The 27,900-nt window shown below is 40.4% G+C and overlaps 1 protein-coding gene across 1 annotated transcript in view; it reads right to left on the reverse strand.

Annotated features, from left to right (window-relative positions):
- Positions 1 to 26,826, reverse strand: part of SWAP70 (switching B cell complex subunit SWAP70) — a 68,159-nt gene extending 41,333 nt beyond the window's left edge. Inside the window, exons 1-2 of the mRNA XM_054582891.1 lie at positions 26,660 to 26,826; positions 2,020 to 2,160 (exon numbers count right to left, since the gene is read on the reverse strand). Coding sequence (XP_054438866.1) covers positions 2,020 to 2,160; positions 26,660 to 26,758 — 240 coding nt within the window. The 5' untranslated portion in view covers positions 26,759 to 26,826. The remainder of the gene's footprint in view (positions 1 to 2,019; positions 2,161 to 26,659) is intronic.
- Between the last annotated feature and the right edge of the window lie 1,074 nt (positions 26,827 to 27,900).

The raw sequence follows: 27,900 nt of genomic DNA on the forward strand, positions 1-27,900 counted from the left end.
TAACTGTCAGTGTAGGAAAACAGAATGTAGAGGCTGCTAGCCTCTAGAGAAGGGACATTAATTATAGTGAACTAAAATATTTCTCTGTGTGTTTATCTTTCACATGTATATATGTTTCCAAAAAGACAAAAAAAAAGTTAGAAAGTAGCAGATTCCCCAATTAGGACTTAGCATATTGCCAATGGAATATTGATTTTAACTGTATAGCTCAGACCAGTGATTTTCAACCTTTTCCATCTCATGGCACACATAAACTAATTAGTAAAATAAAAAAAGGTATAGACCTGGCTGGTGTGGCTCAGTGGATTGAGTGCTGGCCTGTGAACCGGAAAGTAGCTGTTTCGATTCCTGGTCAGGGCACATGCCTGGGTTGTAGGCCAAGTCCCACTGGGGGCGTGCGAGAGGTAACCGATCAATGTGTCTCTTGCGCAATGTTTCTCTCTCTCTCTCTTTCTCCCTCCCTTTCTGTCTCTCTAAAAATTAATAATAAATAAAACCTTTTTTTTTAAAAAAAGGAACACTGGTCTAGAAGTTAAATGGCTTAGATTCACAATCTACCTACCTCATTAGCTAGGCAACCTTATGCTCTGTTTTCTCTTGAGGTAAATGAGGATAAGAATTCCAACCATGCATCACAGGATTAGCATGAGGATCAAATGAGCCAGTATACATATAAAAGCACATCTTGCAAATATTTAATCATTTTTTTTTTGGCATAATGGGTGACAATCTCTAAATTTTATGTTAACATGCTTCAGTTGCTATTAGCATTTTTTTAAGTAAGTTTCAAAACAAAGTACTAATCTTTGCTCAATTTAAGCCCACACCATAGAAACCTTGGCAGCTTTATTTGGATTGAAGGGCTGGCAAAATTCCACTCCAGGTGGTAAGGAATAGTAAACAAGGGCTCACTGTTTCATCACATCCTCACCCACTCTGTGAATAAGTTTTTTTCCAAATTTAGTGGCTAATTTTGGACTTTTAAAACACTGCTATATTTTCTCCCCTGGTTATAAAACTTTAAAATACCTAAATGCTAAAAATAGAGAATATTTTAAAACATAAAACTCAAGATGCTTAAAGAAAGTTACAGCCAAGAGAACAAAATGCAGTATTAGGGTATGACACTTTAAGATACTAAATGATGTTTCTCTATTCACTGGCCCAGACCACACAAATTTTAGCACTGAAAAACAAAGCAATTTCTAGATTTCTGAGACTTTCTCAGCATGTTCTATATTTAATAACAGACATTACTGTCTTTATTTTTTTAAGATTAAACACCTGCATTCAGCAGGCCATCAAATATTTGCTGAATATGGAGCATATTTACACGTAATGCAACTACAGAGCACATATGAGCTACCTGATCAATGGACAGAACAGTAGCCCAAAAAAGCTCCAGAAAATACAGCATCAACTTATTAAGTTTTGAGAGCTCATACATCAGTTTCTACACAATTTGATTAAATTGTTTTTATTGAGATATAATTCACGTACCATAAGAGTCACTTTTTAAAGTGTACAATACAGTAGTTTTTAGTATATTCACAAAGTTTTGGTTTTTGTTTTAGTGGTTAGACAATCATATAGTTTACACAGTATTCCCCTCGATATTTCTAGTACCCATCTGACACCATATATGGTTATCACAATATTTGTTACTATATTTCCTATGCTGTATTTACATCCCTGTGACTATTCTGTAGCTACCAATTTGTGCTTTTTAGTTCCTCTACCTTTCTCCCAGAGCTCTAACCCCACCCCTTCTGGCAACCACCAGTTCTCTTTCTATGAGTCTGTTTCTCTTTGCTTGTTTATTTTGTTCTTTATGTTCCACATAAAAATGAAATCATATGGTATTTGTCTTTCTCTGACTGACTTATTTCACTGAGCCTAATACCCTCTAGGTCCATCCGTGCTGTTGCAATGGTAAAATTTCATTCTTTTTGTATGCCCTCTTGCAATATGCAAATCAAACAAAGCTGTAAGCAAGAAGAGGTTAGACAAACATCATACCTTTTCCAAAATGAACTTGTTTAAATACGGCATGTAGCCCTGATTGGAGACCGGCCCCTCATCATCATCCCTGAAGTGCTCTTCAAGGGCAACGGGGTCATGTGGAACCTTCAGCACTGTGCACAGGTTATGGGAAAGGACCTAAGAGGGAAAGAAAGTCGTTTAAAAGCCTCCACTAACCAGCACATGACACCTTCAACTGAACACAACTGGCTGCTCCCGCCCTGGGGCGAGAAAGATAGAGAATAAACTAGCAAACATAGGGTACTGCTCAGCTGCCAGCTCCCAACTGGTCACCCGCGAGTGTCTCGTTCCTCCCGTTTCAGTTCACTTCACAGTCTCTCTCACATACCCACGTTGAGCCAGGCTCCATGCAAGTTTGTGGTCTTTATTAAGTGTCCCACATTAGAAAGAAAAAGAAGAGGAAGAACAAGAAAATGTGTTCAAAATTAAACTTCTCTCCAACTAGTGCAGTGTCAGTCAATTAAAGCTGTAAGAGAAAGAACCTAGTTCTGGACAAGGTGGCTGACCTGGCCAATTACAACCCTTCTGGGATACGGTGTTCTCACTGGTTCACTAGAAAGGGCCAAGTTAACATGCAGATACAACAAATACTAGTTGGTAATCTCTGAGTGTCCAAACATCTCTAAAAATCCGACGTTAGGCTGTTTTCAGCATTACTATATAAAAGGGTAAATGTCAATACAGACATCCAGAACTCAGTTTATAAATGAGGGAAAAATCAATGGCAAAAAACATCTCAGGAGTTACTAAAATGTTTGAAATATTTTGTAGGAAATTAGCATTCCATATATAAAGAGTTGCTGGTCCTGGTGATAGTCTGACTACACACTTTAACAATCAAGTAGTTGAATTAGCAGTTTTTGGGTTTAGTACTAATCTTGTTTCATATCAAATAAAAATTTTAAAATAAACCTTAAATTCCTTCCATTTCATTTGTACTTTCCTTCTTTTTTCATTTGTGCATTCGTAACAGGTCAGATTACATAGCTAAGGCTGTACTTCCTTTAACAGAGATTCTTATTAAATGTTAAATCCCAGGTTAAAGTATTTCCTATTTTTCTCAGCCCTACCCATTTTAATCACTTGAAAAGCCATATTCATCTCCATGAAGGCTTTCAATTCTATTAAGCAAGTCCCTTTTTTCTGCAGAGATATAGTTCAGTTAAAAAATGTTAGGTTCACAAAAATTAAATCTATAAAAAGAATATTTGCATATCTTCTTTCTACATTTGTTTTGTTTCTCAAAGCTTCATTTCTGTGCAGATCCTTTTCTACATGCTCTACTGGTTTTAAGGAAGTAAAGTAAAGGAAGTAAACTCACAAATGGTTATAAATGAAGTAATGAAGACTTTTATCAGCCCCTACAAAGCAGGCTGTGTTTCTCAAAAAAAAAAAAAAAAACACCTCTATTTGCCAGCAGCAGAGCACATGAGGAGAGCACGGTGCAACTTTTACTAAAGCATCTTACGCCATAGTCAGCAAAAGACTGAAGAGATATTTCCTTTCTCTATTTATCTAGTAAAACCTATACAGTAATTACCCCCAAAGAGGTTTTATGAGGATTAACTTTAAGAATGTAAAGTGCTTACAAATTATAAAGTACTACAGAAATGAGTTTTAGATAAAGAGCATATTTCTTAGATAAGGCTCAAAGGTCATTCAAATTTTAAAATCATTTGGGACTTTACCCAACTAAAAATTTCCCACCACGGGTTAAATTATGGTCCATCCATAAAATATTCAGGACAATGAGGAAGATCATTGCGTAGTGAAAAGAAAATATCTCCAAGATAAACTAGGTGAAAAAGCAACATACTTAAGACTATATTAGTGTGTCATCTTTTATGTAAAATAAAAAGGAAGAAAAAATAAGAAACTCCAAAAGGATATATAAAAACTAGTAACAGTGAGGGAAAGACTAGTTTGATGTTAGACCATGGGTAAAAGATAACTTTTCACTGTACCTCCCCCCTTTTGATTGTATTGAAAAAAAAATTATCTATTCAAAAATGTACTACTTAAATAAATATGGGACAACTATAATAGTAAAAACAAGAAAATACAATTAAAAAAATAAAAATTAAAAATATGTATTTTTTTTTAAAGTGGCCAGCTAAGGAACACACAGCTAAATCTATTTATCTTCAAAGTCTATACTTTTTCTTCTACATTAACCAACTCCCTAGAGATTAGGTATAAAAGGAAGACATATTCCACAGCAACGTACCATGAATAACAGATGAATGAGATGTAAGGGCAATAAATGAGTTCAGAAAGGAAAAACTGTGTGTGCTACAGAGGAAGTGGATAGTAACCTGGACCTTAAAATAAGGAGAGCTTTGGGTTAGGAAAAAAGTTGGGGAAAACTAAGGCTTTCCAGATAGTGGAAAAATATGAATAGGTAGTTGATTAATGCAAAATCCTCAGGATACAAAAAGGAGACACCAATCTCTCCCATATCCACCCCTCTCTCTGCTTCTGGGTTTCATAGACCCTCCAACCCCAAGTCCTGACAGGACCCCATGTTGTCATTCTTGTCATTGTATGGCTGGTAACACTGGCTCAAAGAGATTAAATTCGTTTTTCTTGACTAAGGTTATTCAGCAGAACGGAGACTAGAATTCAGGTTTTATAATCCCTGGCCTAACACTCTGTAGTAATTAGGAACATTTGGTTTTTACTGGGTAGTCATATTCATTGATCCCTCTGAAAAAGATTTAGATTTGAACTTTAGATGTCAGTCTTGGACAATTAAATAGTGCTTCAGTTAAATGCAGGGATAGCTGAATTCAGTGATGATTTTCTTAACCACCTTTATTTAGTTAAGCAAATTGTAAGGGAAGCAGCACATTATGGTAACAAGGACCCTATATGAGGAAACTTGAAAGCCAGGCCTGCTCGTGTGGTCTGTTCCTGTTCAGTGATTTGCCATTTTCCCTTTTTAAATATTTTAATATTTTGCTACCTAATCACTTAGTCTCAGTATACTCACTGCAAAAGGAGGAGCTGGATTTGTTTCTAAAATTGTAAAAGCCCAATCCTTAACTGTCAACCCAAACTCATTTCATGATTTCAACAAAAGAGCTATAAATTAGGTCATAAATTCATCTATTTTCATTGTTAGTAAGGCATAGAATAGGGAAGTCTTCTCCAAACAAAATAACAAACTGAGTAACAGGTAACTGAAAAGATTTTGTTACTAAGAAAGAAAAAAATGCGTCATATCTTTAAAATGTTTTTAAATTTTTCATCAGCAATTTTTTAAAAGCCTAGAGGGCATATCAAGTTTTTCTTTAATAAATAGTAAAATGTATAAAGAAACCACAATCTTGAGGGTCAGAATATAAACTAGTCACAAGAAGTAAACGCTCCGTAAGCTTCAGTAGCAGTTGACGCTTTTTAGAGCAGACTCACATTATCCCTTCACTGGTCTTAGTCTCAGGCCTGGGAGAGTAGATATTACTGCTGTTCTACAGATGAAGGGGCTGAAGTCAGAGATTAGGAGATGTGCCCCAAATCAGAGTTGTATGTTTTGTGAACCTGGTACAAGAACTAGCCTAGACTAGACTAAACCTCCACGCTGTGCCACCTTCCCTCTTTCTGGAAGGAGAGCCCTACCTATACAAAGTTGGCTCTGTGGCCACACGGGCTTGTTGCTAAAGCGCAGTGACAGACTGGTGCTCCCCCAGCCCCACCCAGTCAGCTCTCCAGGACCTACCAAGTGGGCGGAGCCAAGTTAAATACAGTGGTGAAGAACTACATAAGCCTAGAAATCTGGGACCATTCTCTCTCTGTGGGAGCCCCATTTCCCAGCACCCACCTCTGGGAGCAACTGTGGAGGAAGCCGGAAAGCAGATCAGAACAAAAGCAATCAAGAGGAAAGAGGACTTAAACATTATTAGTTTGTGAAAGGACTGCCCCCAAGTCACTCTAACCAGAGAGTTTGCAAGTCTCTTGAGAGAGTGGAGTATGTCCCACTTCCAAGGCCTGCTCTCCAAGGGCCATTCTTTTAGCACCCACCTGATGCTAAGCAACTTTGCTTGCATTCCCCTAATCTGAAGAATAAACTATTGTTACTCCAATAAAAGATCCATAGCCACGCCAGAAACTCATCTCTCCAGTTCCTTCGGAGCCCTCTGCTGTGGCTCTGCGGGGCCCTGCTGACAAGAGATGACTAACTGCGTAAGCCCTGCTTGTGTGGTCTGTTCCTGGTTTGCCACTTACTCTTTTTAAGCATTTTGCTCCAACTGTATGAAAATGAAATCAAGAATGATGAACAACTAACAGTGTTTTAACACACATGAGTGCATAATGTTCACCCTCCTCCCTCCCAAAGATGTAGAGATTAAAAAGGTTCTCTGAAATGTGCCCTCTGGTCACACAGTTTCCCTTTACAGGATGTGCGTAATGGGCAAAATTCAACCCTGAAGAAAAAGGGGGTGGAGATCTCTATTCCAACAAGCTTATCTGAAAGGACACAATTATAGATTTATAATTCATAATGGGCAGTCATTTTTTAAAACATGAAAATTCTTGTCTGATTTATAAAATTTCAGGCTAATGGCAAATTACCAGAAAACTCTTCCTAACAATGAACCAGAATGACCCATTTCCTACCAGGGCTATGCCCTGCCTTAAGAGCATTGTCTTTACAGAAGTCCTGACCCTTGCCTCATGGAGTCATTTTCCCTTTCCTGACAATGTCCTTCATCCTGCTTGTCACTGCTTACGTCCTGCTTGCTTTCTCTTAACTATACACAGTGGGACAAAAGTAGGTTCACAGTTATAAGTATGTGAAACAGAGTTAAATTTGTACTGTTATTCATTAACTACTATAGTATTTCCCACACAAGCGACTGTAAACCTACTTTAGCTCCACCCTGTAATCTTTATTACATTCAGCCTCGGAAATCTCACAGCCTTGATGCGCTCATGCTACTGCTGTGGGAATGCAGTCAATCGCTATCCTAGACACTTTCACTGATCTTCAAGCGCTGCTTCTATCACATTATCTTCTTGTCTAAAATTCATCAAAAGCCTACAAAAGTAAAAACCAAGTGAGGCAGTTTAGTAAGAAGCTAGGAAAATTCTTTGGCAAGTGGAATAGGGAAACTGAGATAGTTAAACAAGGCCAAGCAATTTACAGCCTGATGATAAATCTTTAGAGCAGATGATAAATTGCAAGGTCTTATCTTCCCTAACCAAGCACACGTAGGAGCCAATGGTTTACACCTTCCAGACTGTGCTGGGGCAGACCAGCCTGGGTCCAGTCCCGGTTCCTCTCCAGTGACACTGTTTGAAGGTAAAACAGACCCCCAGAGAATGACCCTGATCCCCCATATGCTCATTTTGATGCATCAGTATATCAAAGGACACATCTGGAAAGTTGACAAATATTCTGACTGAGACCTCCCCTAAAATTCCTGCCTTCGAAAACAGATAAAACCCTAAGACAAAAGACCCATTGTGAGCTCCCCCTTCAGCACCCCCGTGCCTCCCCCATCCTATTCTTTTCTCAGGTCTGTATCTTTGCTTTTTTTCTCCTAAATTCTAAAGGTCCCCAGGAGACTTGCAACCAGGGGAGCAGCGGACAGCAGTAGCTTACGCCCTGAACCTGTCTCCAAAGGCCCTCCTTTTGCCTCTGTAACTTGTTTCCTGAGTCCACACAGCCCAGCTGGCTCACTTCTTACGCCTCTGACTTTCTTTCTAAAAGGGCGAAGGCAGCCTCACCAAAGCCCACTCCTGTTGCTATGATCTTGCCTCTTCTATCTTAAACCCTTCCTTTGTTTCACTGTCCCCAGCTTTAATAAACAGACACTCAAAGTCATCTGACCTCATACTGTGAAATATTTCCTGCACAAAGTCAAGAACCCACACAATCCGGACTGTACCTGGACAGACTCACCTTGACCCAGTCCCTTTCCAGTGACACAAGTAAGTACCTGAGCTCCATATTTAACGCACTCAACAAGCCAGCCCCACTTTACCTTTCTAGTCTTATGTTTTCCTTCCCTTTGCACCAACTGTACAAATTCAACCACAACAAGTGTACTCACTGCACCCTAAACAAACCCTGTACCACCCCGCTTCCTCCTCCAAGCCCTTGCTCCAACCACTCCTCCCTAACGTAAATGCCGTCCCTTTCTAAAGCCGCCACCACCCAAACACTGTGTTTCCCAAGCACTCAGTATTTCTTATTTTACACTACCACACAGTTTCCTCTCCTATAAGATTGTAAGTTTCTGAAAGATAGGCTCTTACCCATCCTTTCATTCCCACAGCACCTAGCATGCTGCCCAGAACACAGAAGGCTTTCAATAAATGCTGAACAAATTAGTTCCAAAAATTCTCAGTAAACAGTAAAACCATAGTACTTTAATAATGGCAACAATCTTAGGAAATTGACTACTGCTATCTCCTTATTTCATTGATAAAAAGACTGGGGCCTGAGACTTAGCAAGTCATACACTGATTAGTGCCAGAGGAGGGACGAGAACCTAGGTCTCCTAGCTGCCTGTCCCACAATGGTGCCCTGTGCTGGAAACATTCCCTTCTGCCTAGTCACATCCTTCAGGACTGGGTCATTCCTCAAAACTCTGTCCACTGAATTCCTATTCAGTATTTGAATTACTTCTGTCTCATATGCTAGCAGTATCTCAAATCTAACTGCAGCTCAGTAAGGGAGGAAACCTTGCCTAATATTTTTCTTCCGTACCCTTCACAGTGACTGGCATAGGGCTAAGGGAGAATTCAGTAGGAACATAAAACACTTATAGACAGATTAAGGCAGGAAATCTAATACAAAACCATCTGTTGTCCACGGAATGTATGCCGCTTAACTACAGTAGATACCACTCAATTACACTCTAAATGAACCACCTTGAGTAAGTTATTTTGGATAATTCATTAACTTAGCCCTCTTCAGGAATCAAACAAAATATTGGTAAGTTGAGCACATAAAAATCTTTAAATTTCCCTTTAAAAAAATACACCATAAACAAAGTCTAATGGCTCCAATATTCAAATTACCCTTAGAAATTATTAAGTAAAAGATGAACACCTAATAAAAAATAGGCAACAGACATGAATAGAGAATTCACAAAGGAAACTAATGACTAATAAACATTGGAAAATATGCTTAAGCTCACTAGTAATCAAATAATGCAAATTAAAAGAGCTATTACTTTTTGCCTGGTGTTTGAGAACATATAGGGGAGTTAAGACTTCCAACACGCAAACACTGAAGAAGACAGACAGCAGGTTTTCTCCAACACTACTGACATTTTGGGCCAGATAATTCTTTGTTTGGGGAACAGGAGGAGGTGTCCTATGCATTGTGGGATATTTGTCAGCAGCCAAAACATCTCAAATATCTGTGAATAAAAAAGTGGTTATTGCCCTGACTGGTGTGGTTCAGTGGACTGAATGCCAGCCTGCAAACTAAAGGGTCACAGGTTTGATTCCCAGTCAGGGCACAGGCCTGGGTTGCAGGCCAGGTCCCCAGTGGGGGCCGTGCGAGAAGCAACCACACATTGATACTTCTCTCTTTCTCCCTCTCTTCTCCTCTCTAAAAATAAATAAATAAAATCTTTTTTTTAAAAAATGAAGTAGCTATCAAAAAAAAAAAGAAAGTGGTTAAATAAAACGTGATACATCAACACAGTGAACAAGTTTATAGCCATTAGAAAGAATGGCATCTGTATCTATGTGCATTGATATGGAAAGATGAGACCCTAATACACTGTTCAAGAAAACATGTTACCCAAAAAGGCAACCAACTGAACGGGAGAATATTTTTGCAAAAATTACCTCTGATAAGGGCCTAATATCCGAAACATATAAAGAACTCGTACAACTCAACAACAACAACAACAACAACAACAACAAGAAAAAAATCCAATTCAAAAATGGGCAGCAGACCTGACTACACACTTTTCCAAGGAAGATACACAGGTGGCCAACAGATATATGAAAAGATGTTCAGCTTTACCACTTTAAAGAGAAATGCAAATCAAAACCACAATGAGATAGCACCTCACAGCTATTACAATGACTATTATCAGTAAGACAAGAAATAGCACGTGTTGGAGAGGATGTGAACAAAAGCAGACCCTCGTTCACTGTGGGTGGGAATATAAACTGGTGCAGCCCCTATGGAAAACAGTATGGAGGTTCTTCAAAAAATGAAAAATAAAGGTACAATACAACCCAGCAATCTCTCTTCTAAGTATTTACCCAAAAATTTGAAAACACTTATTTCTAAAGATGTATGTACCCTTATGTTCACTGCAGTATTATTCACATTAACTAAGACATAAAAACAACCTAAGTGTCCTTCGACCAATAACTAGATGAATAATAGATGAATAAAAGATGTGGTACATATATACAATGGAATACGACTCAGCCATAAAAAGATGAAATATTGCCATTTGCAAAATGGATGGATCTTGACAGTTATCATGCAAGATGAAGTGAGATGGAAAAAGACAAGAACCATATGATTTCACTCATATGTGGGACATAAAACAAAAAGCAACAAATGAATGAACAAAACAAATTCATCAACACAAACAGACTGGTGATTACCAGAAGGGAAGGAGGGTCAGGGGTGGAGGAAGAGGGTAAAGGGAGTCAATATTTGATGACAGAAGAAGACTAGACTTTCGGTGGCGAGCACACAAGGTAGTATACAAAAACTGTATTATAAAGTTGTACATTTGAAACGTTATTAACTACTGTTACTCTAATAAATTTAATTAAAAGTTTTTTAAATGGTTAAATGGTAAAAAATGATTACAAAAGCATATGAAATATGATCCCATTTATATAAAAGGATATACATGCATGGACATGTGCATGTGTGTACATATGGGGGAAGGGAGAAGGAGGGGGAGAGAAAGGGGGAGGGAGAGACAGAAAGAGAGGTGTTAGAAGGGTATTCACAGAGAAGCTAACTGCATCTGCCTTTGGCGGTAGAACTTGAGGTGCTTCTACCTTTGCCTCTATATTTTAATGTGTTATTTAAACATTCTAGGTATTATCTTTATAATCAGGAAAAAAGTGAAGCTTTTAAATTTAGGGAAAATTTTAAGTATGTCTGGGGGTTCCAGCTAGAAAGCACCAGTAAAATTATAAAATACGAAGAGATCATTGTAGGACTATGAAGTTGTTGGAATTAACTTGCTTGAGTCACACATGAAGAGTTATGCTTTCCCATGCCTCTTGAAGAAGCCACTGTGTAGGCAACAAAGTCTCCCAGTCTGAGACAGCCTCCTTAGAATACAGCCTCCCACGGGACTACAGCATAACACGTCTTTAAGAAGACAAATCATTTGTAAGAAGCCTCTGTGTCTATCTCTCCTGCTACTCGTAAGTTTAAGAGGGGGTCTGTAGTTTACCCATCTGTACAATACCAAAGCCTGATGAGAGAATGCCTGATGTTCAACAAATGTTAGCTAAATGAGTCCCATTTAAGAATCTTCTTGTTTTCTTTCTCTTTTCCATCATCTTTATCTATATTTGGGTGTTTGAATTTATTTCACTCTACTACCAGTATATTCGTTTCAGAAAGAATTTTTAATTGGAATCTCTAATTCAGATCACCTTTAGATTAAAAAACAATGCCTCCAATTAGTTATTAACACCACCAGAACTAGCAGGCATAACTCACCTGTCCTGAGATCTAGTAAAGCCATCCAGTTCCTCAAAATTCAAATAGAGATTTTTGAAGGAAGGACTCAATAAGAGTTAACAGATACGTGAGAGAGAACTCCATAGAAGAGAAGTCAGGTAGTTCAATTTAGGGATACAGTTTTCTCTGAAGCCATATTAAAGGCCCAAGGGTGATGATAAACATCAAAAGTCTGAGGTTTACCTCTACTACCCCATCTCCTGACCACCCTGTTCCCTTATGGTCCCTATAGTAAGGCTTCTATTCCTATCAATCTTGTGAAATTGCTTTTTCAAAGGAATTCTGGGGCAGACACAAAGACACACCACGCAGATGCCTCCTCACAAAAGGACCCGCAGCCCCTCTACAAGGACTGTGGGGAGCTGAGAGCCGCCACCCGTTGGTACCTTCAGGGTCCACCTCAGCCAGTGACTGAGCAAAACAGAGGTGTCATTTCTCCCCAGCGTGGCAGTCCTCCAACAGGCCACCTTGGTTCCAGCACTCCCCGTTTTGTCAGGTCCACATTGTGGTTTGGCAGTTTTTCCCAATCCTGTTTCCTCTGTCTCTTTTTTGCTCTCTGTTTTTCACAGGTGTTTCTCCCCAATAACCCTTTGGTACTCCCAACACTGTCTCAGCTTCTGCTTCCTGGAGAACCCAGCCTGGGACAGGAACCTTCTGAACAAGCCTCTCTCCCGCGTCTCTGGATCATCCCCCTCATCTTAAAATTTTTTCGGTCCCAAGGCATACTATTTCTCAGTTCCCCTCCTTCCTCTACCAAGGTGCCTTTACGGGACCCCCCTCCTGCATTCTTCCTCCCAGTCTGGGCACTTCCCAAAGCCCAGCTGCCCAGCCCTGAGTTCTTTCTCCTTATTTTCTTCTTTATAAAGTGGTTTTATTCTGACAATTGTTCAGTTACTTCTACTCTAGTGACCCTCAGATATCTTTCTGTTTTTGACCTCTCAACTGAGTTCTGGTTTACATCACTAATACTAGAGACTTCTACGCTAAATTTGCTTCACATCCAAAAACCCCAAATGAGAACTCATCACCTTTCTCCCCAAAACAGGTTTCCCACCCTGACTCTGACTTTGGTACCACCATTCCCTTAGCAACAGAACTACAGATTCTCCTCCTCTTGTACTTTTTTTACTTACAATTTGTCTTGTTTCCTACCCCCCATGCCAGCTCCCCTCTCCACGGAGCGCGAGGCTCTGTCAGCTTAAGGTTAACCCGAGACTGTGCAGCCGGCAACACCAGGGCTCCTGGCCCTCAGTAGCAGGTCTCATTCTTCCTTCTGAGGCCCTGACAGAGAGTTGCCGAACAGCAACTATTCACCAGGACATGGCTGTGCTAAACACACCAAGCTAACAAGGTTAAATTAGAAGGCCAAACCTTGAAGACCTCATCCTCTACCCACATTTTATAAATGAGGAAACTGGAGCCCAATGAGGAGAAGTGACTTCCTCTGGCCACCCGGTCTCCTGACTCTCCGATCAGTGCTCTCACTCCTGACACTTCGTTCCTCCAAAAAATTTACTTTCCAAATCTCTTATTATAAATGTTCTTACAGAGGAGTTTCATACATCCCCTTAGGTCAGTGGCAAATGTCTCTTCCTCTATGGCATTCTCTGACCTAAGTCCTCCAGTCTTCACCACAGACCAGACAGGTTTCCTTCCTCTGTGTTTATCTCACTGTGTTCCAACTGCCTGTCTGCTGGTCTGTATCACTCACAAGAATTTAAGCTCTATAAGGGTAGGGCACAGCCCTGGCTGGTGTGGCGCAGTTGAATGGACATCATCCTGCAAAGCGAAAGGTCTCCGGTTAGATCCCCAGGCAGGGGACATGCCTGGGTTGCAGGCTGGTCCCTCTGTGGGGCGCGTGCCAGAGGCTACTGATAAGTGTTTCTCTCACACATCAATGTTTCTCTCCCCTTTCTCCCTCCCTTCCCCCTCTCTAAAAATAAAAAAAAAAAAAAAATCTTTAAAAAATATAAAAATTTAAATTAAAAAAAGGGGTGGGGAACATTAAGTGTTTGATTCCCATGGCCACCATCCCAGCCCAGCACTCACTGACTTACTCTTTAGCTTTCAGATCAACCCCCAATTGGCCTCCCCATCTCTGTCCAGCCCCTCGTCTCTAATAATCACACCCACATCATCAAAATAATCTCAAAACTCTACCTTTGTTGCCCTGACCAGTGCGACTCAGTTAGTTGGGCGTCATCCGTTAAAGGTTAAAGGGAGAGGTCACTGGTACATGCCTCGGTTCGGGGCGCAACTGACTGATGCTTCTCTCTCACACCAATGTTTTTCTCCCTCTCTTTCTCCCTCCTTTCCCCTCTCTCTTAAAAACAACAAAAACAACAACTCTACCTTTGTCATGCATCTACCCAAAAAGTTTTATTGACTTCCCATCTTTACAGGATCAATTCTGAACTACTCATCTAATCTAGTCAGTCAACCAACATATTATTAACCAGCTATTCTGTGCAAGAACAAAAACATCTAAAATGTAAACCTATCTCCCTTTAAATTCTAATTTCCCACTACACCTCAAAACATTCTTTACCCAGAGTATTTCCTTACTGCTCACAAATACTCCAGGTTTTGGCCCTTCCTCTTACCTATAAAGCCACCACAATATCTGCCATCTTTCTGTGACAACACTAGACAAGAGATCTGTCTCATTCCCTCCGGACACAGCTGACGTTCTACCTCCTCCATGAAACTTTCCTTATATACAGCTGTCCACATTTCTTCCTCTGTCTGCTTTGAACTTCTGCAGAAGTTCTATATATGGCATGATATAGAAATATAATGCAAACCACATATGGAATTAAAATTTTTTAATAGCCACATTTTTGAATAAAGGAAAAAGGTAAAATTAATTTTAATAATATATATTTAAAATATAACTTCAACATAATAGATGATATCTTACATTCTTTTCTTGTACTAAAAGTCTCTAAAATCTAGTGTATAGTTTGTATTTACAGCATATCTCAGTTCATACTAGCCACTTTTCAATGCTTAACAGCCAAATGTGGCTAATGGCTCATGTACCGGACAGCCTGGTCTGGAGCACTCATTTTCCACACTCTCTAGAACTTGCTTCTGTGTTGTCCTATTGGAGTGATTTCAAGTGATTTCATGTATTATCTTCTTTACTAAACCACACCCTCCTCAAGGTAAGGAACAATGTTGTATATTTCTTTCTTCCCCAGAGCCCCCACCAAAAGGTGCTTAGTAGATTGAAACCTTCAAATTCATATAATGTTTTGTAGATCAATTTTCTGCATCATTGTTTGGTAGGGAATAGGTGGCTAGTACATGTTCTATTGTCACATACAAAGGTTGTGAGACCCATCTCTGCAAGCGGGCATGTGGTTAAATGTCTTATTATTCCCATTTAACAGATAATGCTAAAATACAAGAAGCAAAGCAAATACCCCAAAGTCACCCAGGTAAAGAACCCTAGAATTTCAATCTGGTTCTGTCTACTAACAGTCTGATATCCCAGTACCTAACAGCATTTTCTCAAACTGTCACTGAAGAAGGTCACTGAGAGTTAAGTCAACTCCTGCTCTCAGCTCCAAATTAACTGCTATCTAGCTGAGATATTCACCATCCTGTGAACTGAAAGAAATGATGGAGATGTGCTGCCTCGTAAGGCAAAGTGTTCCACCATCCCAGAGCTGTCTTCTGCTTCAACCACCTGGCCGGCTGTCCATCTGAGTAGAACGACTTTTATCCTAACTGGTGTCACTTTTTCTGGCTGGTATCTCATGCCCACATATACCAGTTTCCTCGTCCCAATCCAACAAAGTCATAAAGCTAATTACTCTTAAAGAAGCAAAAGGTATAGAAGACATGGAAGAGTCCCAAGATGAAAAAATGAGTCCTTCTAATATTGCAGAAATCACTCCCTAATCACAAGATTCCCTTGTATGAAATTCTACTACATGCAGATTTACTCCTAAATACCTTTCTACAATTAATTAATTGCTAACAATTGCAGTTTCAAGTAGACACAGATGTTGAGTTTAAAAAAAAAAAAAGCAAACTGAAGGTAGAAAAAAAATAAAGCAGGAAGCAGAGCAGAAAAATAGATTTATGAAATGAAGCCTTGGGGAAGATGAAGAAAACAGAGGCAAAGGGCTACTTAGACTTCAGTTGTAGGATGGAAGGGAGACACACTCGTTAGGAGGGACTGAGGAGGCAAGTCTCAGTAATTCCCACTGAGGGAACTACAATAAGCCTCCTGCTGAGAGGGAATGAGAAGTACCTACTCAGTGAGGGCAAACAGCAAGTGGGAAAAAGTCACACAAAGCCTCTTTCTCTCTCTGACTTCCAGCTACTATGCACCTCTGGGACCGTGGTGAGACCCCAAAGGAAACACAAAATGAGGATCAGGAAGGTTAAGAGCTATGAGCCATAAGATTAGAAATGCACTGGTGGTTAAGATAGAGGGCCACGCACACACACAAAGACAGTAATTTCCAAGCCATCCCACATAAAGTTTCTAGCAAGTAAGGAATGGAGAAAGGAAATAACCCAGAATCCATTAGTACCATTTAAAAATTTTTAAATGTCTTTCATATGCTCTTCATTTGGAGAGCTGTCTTTTCTGTTTTATTTTGGTGAAATAAAAAGAATATATATTTACAGAGACTTTTACAGGCTCACTCATGACTCCAATTCCCTAATCTCATTTTTTTTTTTTTTTTTTTTTTTTAGCGTTTTAGTTCCTCCTCAACAGAAACAACTTTGACCACAGGGGTTAACAGAAACAAATCACTAAAGATTAGGGAGGGAATGCTATACATGCCAAGTTCACAAGAATTAACCATATCTTTTGTATTGTGTTTCACACAATAAAAGCCCTTTGCTGCCATTTGCTTCCTCTATATTTTCAACTGACCACTGGCCAGGCTTACTGACTTTTGTAACTAGCAAGATTAAAACTTTTTGAGACTAAATGCCTACAAGAGAACAGAACACAGGACATTATTCACAAGATGCATAAAAACATTTAGTTGAAAATCTATCATTAAGAAAGGGATAAAAATTCAAACTGCCCATGTTGTTCCAAAAAATTTTTTTTCACTTGGATCCTCGCTAGTTATAAGCCCTTTCATTTCAAAAGGGCAAAATAAAACAAAACCCTGTGTTTCTAAAAACAGCGGGATAAAACTACAGAGCCAATAAGCTTATTTCAAGACATTTCCAGCACTCATGTGTAATTCACACTGCAACCACAATTGCAAAGTAAAGCTATAATAGAAGGTGCAAAAATACCACTAGATTTTGCTATATTTAAGAAGACAACACTTACCATAACAAGAGTATTAGTTTTAAGGTACATGTTGATCTCTGGAAGGAACATAAGAAACTAGTAATACTGGTTACCTACAGGGCAGGGAACTAGTAGGGCCAGGTGTTGGAGGAAACTTGCTTTTCACTTTTGTGAATTCCTTTTGAACTTTATGGATTTTATACCATGTAGATATATGAACTATTTTAAAAGTTTCTGCCCTGGCTACTGTGGCTCAGTGGACTGAGTGCACTGGCTGGTTCAATTCCCAGTCAGGGCACATGCCTGGGTTAGTTATGGGACAGGCCCTCAATTAGGGACATCTAAGGGACAACCAATTGCTGTTTCTCTCCCTCTCTTTCTCTCTTGTTCCCTCTCTCTAAAACTAAACAATATTTTTAAGTTTCTTTTTGATATACATGTTTTAATAATAAATAGCCTTCATCTTTTTTCTTTTCTTTGAATTGCATGTATTTCTAATAACACTGGAGATTTAGTACACCTAGGTAAGACCACTAAAATTCTAAATAATTTGAAGATAATTTTAAACATTGATGGAGAAAATAATTATTGCTTCTACTTCAAATAATATGCCCTAAACCTATTTCCATTGTGACTTCTGCAAATATAAGTCATAACCTAAAAATAATATTGTCTATTTCAGATGGCTTATTAATAAGGCTTCCTAAAATACAGAATCCACACATAAATGCCCCTCACTTTATACACACACACACACACACACACACAGATAAAAGAAAGGCAAGGGCACCAAAACCAAACCAAGGAGACCATTGATTAAAAAAATTTCTAACATTAAACTCAATGATATTTACTCAGCTACTTACAGATACCTAGCACCTTCCTATGGATATTTTTTAAAGTTTCCATTAATCTCTCTCAGGTTTGTTTTTTTGTTTGTGTTTTTTTTAGAGAGAGAGAAAAATTTGTTGTTCCACTTACTGATGCATCATTGGTTGACTGTTTTATGTGCCCTGACTGTGGATGGGGATCAAACCCACAACCTTTGGCATATCAGAACGATGCTCAAACCAACTGAGCTACCTGGCCAGGGCTCTTTCAGTAGTTTTTAGCACTCCCATAAGTATACCAAAACTGCATTCAAAACAAACAATAAAGTTTGTCCTAAGGAAGGACTATGCATGAATACAAGTTCAAAAGCAAGTAGAGAATGTGCTTCTGAAGATTCTTTCCCCACCATTAGCCTATGGCTATCTACTTCAGCACGTGTGAAATCCTTACATAATTAGAAAAAGCTTAATCTAAAACAATAACTTAGTTTAGTGTGTGTGTGTGTGACTCTCTCTCTCTGTATTCCAGCCTAAAAAAATAAACTAACACCAAATCAACATGACAATTTAAAAAAATGAATTGTCTTCCAACAATCCAATTGCAAATTAAGCTAATACAGCTGATAACTTCTATGGAGTGCAAAGGCTGGGTGCAGGGGTGAAGACTAGCACAGCTACAACTCAGGTGGAGAACCAGAAATGCCAGAACTTAAGCCGGAGAGACAGAGGTCCCCCTACAGAGAGTACACAGATTGCCAGGAAAAAGTCAAAGGAAACACAGAAAATGCAGGAGGAAAAGGGAGAAAAAAATCAAGGTAAGGAAACAGAGGCAGCCGTGGTTCCCTTTTATTTCATGGAGTGAGGGATAGGTACTTTAATAAACATCAAGAAGATACTGGACTTCAGGTCAATATGGAAGCAAAGGTAAACATGCTTCACCTCCATGCTCAACCACAGAAAGAATTACAACTAGATCTCAAAACACACACCCAAAATGAAAATCGAGCTGTGTGGATGTCCAACAACCCAGAATTTAAAGAAGCCACATCCATCCAGACAGATAGGAGGGGCAGAGACAAGGAGACAGGCAGAGGCCAGAGGCACAGTGTGGCCAGGAAAGGCCCAGTCAATGGAATGGGTGGTCCTACCTTCACATGTGTGGATAACAATTGGGAGGGATACCTTGCAAGTGAGAGATCCCAGACCCAGGCCAGAGCACACAGCCTAGGGTTCCAGCACCAAGAAGAGAAATCCCCATAACTTCTGGCTGTAAAAACCAGTGGGGATTGGTGGCAGAAGAAACTGCCGGGTTTTTGGAGACTCCACTTAAAGGGCTAGCAAGGGCTTAAAACATATGCAGACCCACCCACTCTGAGATTCACCAGAAAAACAACTAGAAGGGCACCCGTCCCACATTGCAAGTGCGAGGCAAACCTCCAGAAGGCTTGCAGCAGCAGTATCCCTTCTCTGAGCCCTCCCCATACACAGAACCACAAAACAGTGAGGTGCATTGCCCCACCCTGGTGATTAACGAAGGCTCCGCCCCTCACAATTTACAGGTGTCTTTTCTACAATAGGCCACACTACTAAGACAGGGAATCAAAGCAGCTCTACCCAATGCACAGAAACAAACACAGGAAGGCTGCCAAATTGAGAAAACAAATATGGCCCAAATGAAAGAACAGAACAAAGCCCCAGAAAAAGAACGAACCAGGGGTATCTAACCTGCAGCCCAGGATGGCCATGAATGTGGCCCAATACAAAATTATAAATGTACTTAAAACCTTTTTTTTTCTCATCAGTTTTCATTAGTGTTTGTATAGTTAATGTGCGGCCCAAAACAGTTCTTCTTCCAATGTGGCCCAGAGATGCCAAAAGGTTGGACACTCCATGAAACAAAATAGAGATAACCAACCTATCAGATGTAGAGTTCAAAACACTGGTGGTCAGGGTGCTCAAAGGACTCATGAGTAAGGCAACAAAATAAAACAGATCCAGGAGGAAATGAAGGTTACACTAAGTGAAATAAAGAAAAATCTACAGGGAACTAACAGTAGAGGGGATGAAGCTGGGATTCAAATCAATGATTTGGAACATAAGGAAGAAATAAGTATCCAATCAGAATAGCAAGAAAAAAAAAGAATTTAAATAAACAAAGATAGTACAGGGTGCCTCTGGGATATCTCCAAATGTACCAACATCCAAATCACAGCAATGCCAGAAGGAGAAGAGGGAGAGCAAGAAATTGAAAACTTATTTGAAAAAAAAAATGATAGAAAACTTTCCTAATTTGGCAAAGGAAATAGACATACAAATCCAGGAAGCAGAGAGTCCCAAACAAGTTGGACCCAAAGAGGACCACACCAAGGCACATCATAATCAAAATGCCAAAGGTTAAAAATAAAGAAAGATTCTTAGAAGCAGCAAGAGAAAAGCAGAGAGTTATCTACAAAGGAGTTCCCATAGGACTGTCAGCTGATTTCTCAAAGGAAACTCTGCAGACTATAAGAGACAGGCAAGAAGCTTTCAAAGTGATGAAAAGCAAGGACCTGAAACCTAGATTACTCTATCCAGCAAAGCTATCATTTAGAAGGGAAGGGCAGTTAAAGTGCTTCCCAGACAAGGTAAACCTAAAGGAGTCCATCATCACCAAGCCATTATGACAGGAAATGTTAAAGGGACTTATTTAAGAAAAAGAACAAGATCAAAACTATGAACATTAAAATGGCAACAAATTCACAACTATCAAGAACTGAATCTAAAAAAACAATCTAAGCAAACAACCAGAACAGGAACAGAACCATAGATCTGGAGATCATTTGGAGGGTTATCAGCTGGGAGGGAGAAGGAGGAGAATGGGGGAAAAGGTACAGGGAATAAGAAGCCTAATTTGTAGGTAAAGAATAGACAGGGGGGATATTAACAAGAGTATAGGAAAGGGAGAAGCCAAATAATTTACATGCATGACCCATGGACATGAACTAAGGGGGGCAGACTGCTGGAGGGAATGGGGGTACTGTGTGGAGGGGGACCAAGGGGGGAAAATTGGGACAACTATAAAAGCATAATCAATAAAATATATTTTAAAAATAAAATAACTGAAAGCAGGAATAAAAGAAAAAGAAGATATCGACCTGCAATGGCCTCATGCTTGGTTGTCCTAACAAGAAAACATCACTGTGACTAGATGACAACCCAAGATCTTCAATAATAGTTTGTCAGTCATCCATCAGAGGCCTAAAAAAAAGCCTCTACTTGTTCACAGCTAACTATAGTTTCTCCTCTACATAGCTCCTTCTTATAACTGTCTTGTTTATATTAAAAACCACTACTATCCATTGGTTCATACACAGTTGACCAATGGATAAGACCAAATGGAATAAGACATTTCTGATTCTGTCCTTTTCATTTCTCTTCACATCCAATCACGGGTTCAAGCCTGCGGACAGCAGAGCCCCCTCACTTACCATCTCCTGTTGTTGACCCTCACCACCTCCAACCCCCATTACCGCTCCTCTGAGCTACTGCAATTGCCCGACCCGTTCCAAGCCAGCACATATGTTGCTGCCTAAGTGGCTTCCTCAGTTGCAATTCTGATCATGGCTCATCACCTCCAAGAAACTTGACGGCCTTATGGCATCTACCAAACTAACCTGTTTCTCAAAGGCACTCACCCCAATCTATTTCTACAGCTTTATCACCAGCCATAACTCTCTCTTATACAAATACACAAACACATACCCATTCACATTTTATACTCCAATCAAAATAAGTTACACAGAAATGTCTGATTAATTCCTGTCCCCTGCAATCATTCACAGGGATGTCTTAGAATTAACAGCAGTCAATAAACGTCCATTGAATAAATGAATGAATAGAAGGGGCTAAATCCTCCCCATTACTACATAATCACATCCTAGCTTTCTTCAGAGTTGATTTCAAATAAAGTTTTTTCATGAAGTAATCCCTTCAGTAAAAAGTAATTGCCTGTTTATCTAAAAATCTCATAGTCCCTTATCTTCTGTCACACTCAACATTTTTTATCCAAAAATATTTCTGTATTTATCTCTACAATCAGACTTTGTATTTTTTAAATAGAGGATAACTGTCTGATATCTGTCTCTCTTTCTCTACATAGATATATCTTTAATGGTTGATCATTCTCTTTATTGCTTACCAAAATTTAAACACTTTGAAGGCAAAAATTCATACCTGTTTCTTTTTCCTCCATCTTCACCATCAGCATAGGACACAGTATCTAACACATTAAATGTCCATTACATAATTATTAAATGTACCCATTCATTTTGTCAAAATTTGTGAAGGTAATTCAAAAAGACAAATGTCAAAATATTTTAGAATGCCCATAGTTTCCAAAGTGATAAATTTCAACCCTAACTTTGGATATGTAATTTTTAGTCTGCTACTTAATAGAACAATTGCAGTAGTGCCTGCAATGGGAGGGTGCGTTCCACGACCCCCAGTGGATGCCAAAAACACAAATAATGCCAAACCCTATCTCCATTATGTTTTCTTTATACATACATAACCATAATAAAGTTTATAAATTAGGCACAGTAAGAAATTAACAATAACTAATAATAAAGTAGAACTTGAACAATAATGTAATAAAAGTTATATGAGTGTGGTTTCCCTTAATAACTGACTTGATAACCAAGATGGCTACTATATTGCAGTGTATATAGCATGGACATGCTGGACAAACAGAAAACTCACGTCTAGGGTGGCCCTGGACTGGATAGTGGGGGTGGGGGAGGAACAACACAGCATCAGATTTCGACACACTACTCAAAACAGCAGGCAACTTAAAACTTATAAATTGTTTATTTCTGGAATTTTTCCTTTAGTATCTTTGGACAATGGCTGACCACTGGTAACTAAAACCATGTAAAGCGAAACTACAGAAAGCAAACCCAGGGATAAAGCAGGGAGGTTCTGTATGAGACATTTCCTCCCAGGAGATATTAACTCTTGAGAGCCTACGAATACTAACCTTTTCATGATATTATCATGGTACCTTACGTAAACACATAAAAGGTTGTTGTATGAACAAATGAATGAATGAACAAATTAAGGCCAAAACCCTATGGCAAGCCAATAGATTGATAAACATCAAACTTCTGAGTAAAAATAAGATAAAGACCTAAACAGAAGTTTTTTGGGGGGGTTGTTTTGGTTTTTTTTTTTAGTATTTTCAATCCCAGAAACATTGGTAAAATGAACAGAACTGAGTCAATCGCACAGTCTCTCAGTTGAGTAAACAGGGAGAGATAAAAATACAGTTGCACCGTTGCATTATCAGCTATGAACTGGGATTTAATACTTCTGCCAAGCCTGCAGTCAAGAATCATCTGAACACTTCTTCTACTAGCAGCCACAAGGACAATTCTAAATGGAGTATAACAAAAGTAATAGAAATCGTCTCATTTATGCAATCAATTAGACAAGAAAAAAAATGAAGAAACAATGGCTCAAAGATTAGAAAATCTTGGTTCTAGATTTAGCTACTACTTACAACTGTGACTTTGGGCAAGTCACCAAATATCTCAGAAGCTTCATCTATCTTCTCTATAAAATTAAAAAGTAATCTGGGAGCATCTAGGAGAAAAAAATACTATTCTTGAAAGATCTTTCAAATAAAAAATGATAGCTGTAAATTTTTAACATTGTTTGTTGGTGTTTTCAATGTATAAAAGTTAATCAATGTGGCAACTACCAAATAAACCAGGGAGGTAAAAGGGACCTATATAGTAATAAGGTTTCTACCTTCCTCTTAAAGTGGTAAAATATCAATTCTAAATAAACTGTGAAAAGTTAGGTATATGTATTAAAATCCCTAGAGCAATCATTTAAAAAACTATACAAATAAATATAGTTAAACCCTCAGTATTAAAATAGAATACTAAGCCCTTGGCCAGGTAGTTTAATCAGTTTGAGCATCATCCCCATACGCCAAGGTTGCGGGTTCAATCCTGGGTCAGGGCATATCCAAGAATCAACGAATGAGTGCATAAATAAGTGCAACAACTGCCCTAGCCAGTGTGGCTCAGTTGGTTAGCCATTGTCCTGCAAAGCAAAAGGTCACCAGTTCAACTGGTTGGATTCCCAATCAGGGCACGTGCTTGGGTAGCAGCTGTGTGGAAGAGGCAACTTGATCAAAGTTTCTCTCTCTCTCTTCCCTTCCCCCCCTTTCTCTCTCCCCCTTTCTCTCTCTTTCTAAAATCAATAAATAAAAAATAAAATGGAATACTAAAATATATTCAAATAATCTCAAAGAAGGAAAAGAAAAACAGAGGAACAAAAAAAAGAGAACAGAATTAATAAAAACTTAGTAGCCCTAAATCTAACCATATCAATAATTACATTAAATGTAAATTGTCTGAACACACCAATAAAAGACAGAGATTGTTCAAATAGATTTAAGAACAAAACCCAACTATACACTATCTATAAGAAACCCACTTAAAATATAGTGGAGTGGCAGGATAGTTATAAGGTAGGAGAATTCCCTGACAAGTGGAAATAGGGAAACTGAGTCAAGAGAATTCAACAAGGCCACACAATTTGAGCAATTTACAGCCATCTGATGAATCACAAGCTTTCATCTTTCCTAAGGACACTTAGGAGCAAGTGGTTTACACATTCCAGACCATTCAGGGCAGATCAGCCTCAGTCCAGGTCTCTCTTTGATGACATTCTTTGAAAAATAAAACTAACCAGAAAATAACCCTGACCCCTCTATGCACTCGTTTGGATGAATCAACATATTGAAGGACACACCTGGAAAACTAATGAATATTCCATTAAGACCCTCACGAGTCCTCCCCTAGGAAGAAAAGGCTCAATACAAAGGACCCAAGGTACACTCTCACTAGAGCACACCCACACCTTGTATCTGTGTTCTCTTTCCCCTAAACTCTAAGGGTCCCCATGAGACTTGCAGCCAGGACAGCAACAGACAGTGGCAGCTTGTCCTGGGCTCACCCTCTGAACCTGTCTCCAAGGCCCCCTTTTCCCCTGACTTTACAGTGAGCTAAAAGCATCTCTGCCTAGGCTCTCTCCTGTTGCTTCTTCTATTCTAAGTTCTTCCTTCATTTCACTTTGCCCAGTTTTAATAAACATACTCTTAAAATCACCTGGACTCATGTTGTGAAATCAAGAAGTCGAGAACCCATACATTACCGGACAGCCCGAGGCAGACTTGCTCTGGGCCCGGCCCCCTGCCTGGTAACAATGGTATAGGTAGATTAAACGTAAAAAGCTAAACGCAGCTCTATTCATGAGCACCAGAAGCTGGAAATAACACAAATGTTCTTCAAGGCTGACTGGATTAACAACAATACATCCGTTCAATGGAATATTATTACTTAGCAACAAAAGAAGTATTGATACACACAACATGGATGAATTTCTAAGTCATTATGCTGAGTAAAAGAAGCCAGTGTCAAAAGGTTACATACTGTACGATTCCGTTTATATGACACTGTGCTAAAGACAAAACTACAGCAATTAGGAACAGACCCCTGCTCACAGCTGAGGGTCAGGAGTGGCATTAGGGAGATTTCGGGGATAACAGAACTCAGGGAAACCTGACTTTGATAGTAGTTATACAAACCAATACCTGTGTTAAAACTCAGAGCTATACACCAAAAAAGTCAAGTTTACTGTATGTTAACTAAAAAAACAAATAAAATAGAGATTAAGTGGATGCCTTCCGTGGACCCTTCCAGAGTATGATTTTATAAAAGAGAAAAAGAGAAGAGTGCAAAAGAAACCCAAGAGGAGTGCTAAATCTTACTGGCATAAAAGCCATTATTACTCATGAGAACCTCTTGATTACTGCAAAAATATACAAACCCAATCTTCAGAAATTAATTCCCAGGGGGAGGCTAAGGAAACCAGACATTCAGGTCCAAAATGTGTTTATTTGAAAATGCCTGTGAATAGTTCTTCTTGTCTGTTTCCATATTTTACACGTTCAAGAAGCTGCCAATTTCTCCTGGCTAAGTGCCACTTCTTCTGCTTGGGGTCACTCGATTTACAGACATTCCTTCATCTATACCTTACACTCTCACTTAATGATGGGATCTTTGGCAATCACAGGCAAGGCTCTGCAGAAGCAGCGGCTTTTGCAGGGTGCCAGAAAGATCAGTGCTCCTAGCCCGGAACTACGGTTCCTGTGGGCCACGGCACACCCTCCAGCAGTTCCAGACCTGAGGACGCTAGGTGGGGGGATTCTTCCTTACAAGTAACAAAGCGTCCTCCCCGCCCAAAGCCCCCCAGAGGAGGAGGCCGAAGGAGGCGGGGTTCTGGGGCACTTCTCCTGTCTCTGAACTGCCCGGTTGCCCTGGGTGCAGCTGGCCGGTTTGAGGACAGTCCCGCTGTAGAAGTGACTCTTGAACAATTCCTTCCGCTCCCAGACTAAAGAGTAAACTCTGCATAAGTTCACTAACGGAGCTTCCCACCGTCCTCTCCGAGTCTGAAACTTGTGGGGGCCCTGGCGCCAACAGAGAGCTGGGCTAGCCGCTCACAGACACCCCCCCACCCCCCGCCGCCCAGGCTTTCCCTCGCTCCCGAGGAACCGTGAGGGGACTAAAGCACCGCACCCGCCCGAGGGCAAGAGGGAAGCAAAAATTGCCGAACCCCGCTCTCTGCCCTCTCCGCCCGGAGCAGGCCGCTGGGCAGCACTCCCTCCCGCCCCTCACTGCAGTCGCCTTCCCCTGGGTCCCGCTTCCACCCAGTCGTGGAGCGCGCTCCTGGAAGGCGCGGGTAGGGAGCCGGGGCGGGGGTACCCACCTTGAGCTGGGACTTGGAGACCTTGCCGCTGTGGTCCAGGTCCAGTGCGGTGAAGGCATGCCATATAGCCTTCAGCAGCTCGTCTTTCAAGCCCCCCATAGCCGCGGCCGTATAACCCGGACAACCCGCACTGCCCAGCCCGCCCAGCTAGCTTCTCGGCGAGTCTAACCCTCCAGGGCCTCCGCCACCCCCTGCGCAGTCACCTGACCTCATCAAGCCCCGCCCCCATCGTGCCCCGCCCCCATCGGGCGCCAGAGCAGGGCCTCAGGCGGCTGAGCGAGTGCGGAGTCGGTAGGTGAGCCCTTGGTCCCAGCTAGGACTGTAAAGAGCACCCCAAAGCCCCCTAGTGTTCCCCAGGCCAACTCGGGCCATATAGGTGCTCGCGTGCCCCTGAAACAAGAGCCTCCATCCCAAGGAAAGATACGAGAGTCGAAGTCAGCCCCCTGTCCGGTTCCAGCTGGCGCCCCGCAGTGAAAAAGGGTGCCCTGGTCCTGATCCCGAAACGAGGTCACTTTCTGAGGAGACAAGACCCCGAAAAGTCCCCGGACGGGAGCTGAAAACCTAGCGCAGTCCCTAGAGGGAAAGGATATGGTGGGGGATGGGAGGCAGGGAAGGGCTTCTGAGGGAAGTTAATTCATTCACTTCGCAAACGTTTCTTGATGCCTAGTGTGTGCACAGAGACGACGTTAAAGGTGGTTTTAGAAGTCAGAGAGTCAGGCGAACTTTCTAGCCCTCAGATGCTGAGGGTCAGTTTACAACTTTGGAAGTGTTTGGAAGTGTCCGGGTAATGCTGCTGTTACTGGTGTTTCTGTGCTTGCATAAAAATCTGGGCCGACCCCAGCAAATCACTCCACCCATCTTACTAATCAGAGTGGGTGGACCTTTTAAAAGAGTTATCCAGGTCCAGAAGAGGGTTCTCCTCGTTGTAACTGTGCAACTGATATCTGTTAATGGAACATTAAGTAATTTGAGCATTCTGGGCTTCAGATTTTCCACGTATTAAAGGAACGTGGTTACACCAGATGTTCTGGAAAGGTTCTTCTTAGAGCTTGCATCCTACCATAATAACTATTGCTGGATGATTCCCATCTGATTAGATCACCGGGCACAATGCCTCACCTCTCTGATCCAAGATCAAATTTGAACAATATGAGGAGAAGAACAAACATCAAGAGTTTGCAAAAGGAGGTGGTTCTCAGATAAAGTTTAGGGTTTTTTCCTCTCTTGTTTTCCTAAGTGCA

Source organism: Pteronotus mesoamericanus, unplaced genomic scaffold (assembly GCF_021234165.1).
Source record: "Pteronotus mesoamericanus isolate MK-2021 breed Mesoamerican mustached bat unplaced genomic scaffold, CSHL_Meso_final contig_1189, whole genome shotgun sequence".
Taxonomy (NCBI): Eukaryota; Metazoa; Chordata; class Mammalia; order Chiroptera; family Mormoopidae; genus Pteronotus; species Pteronotus mesoamericanus.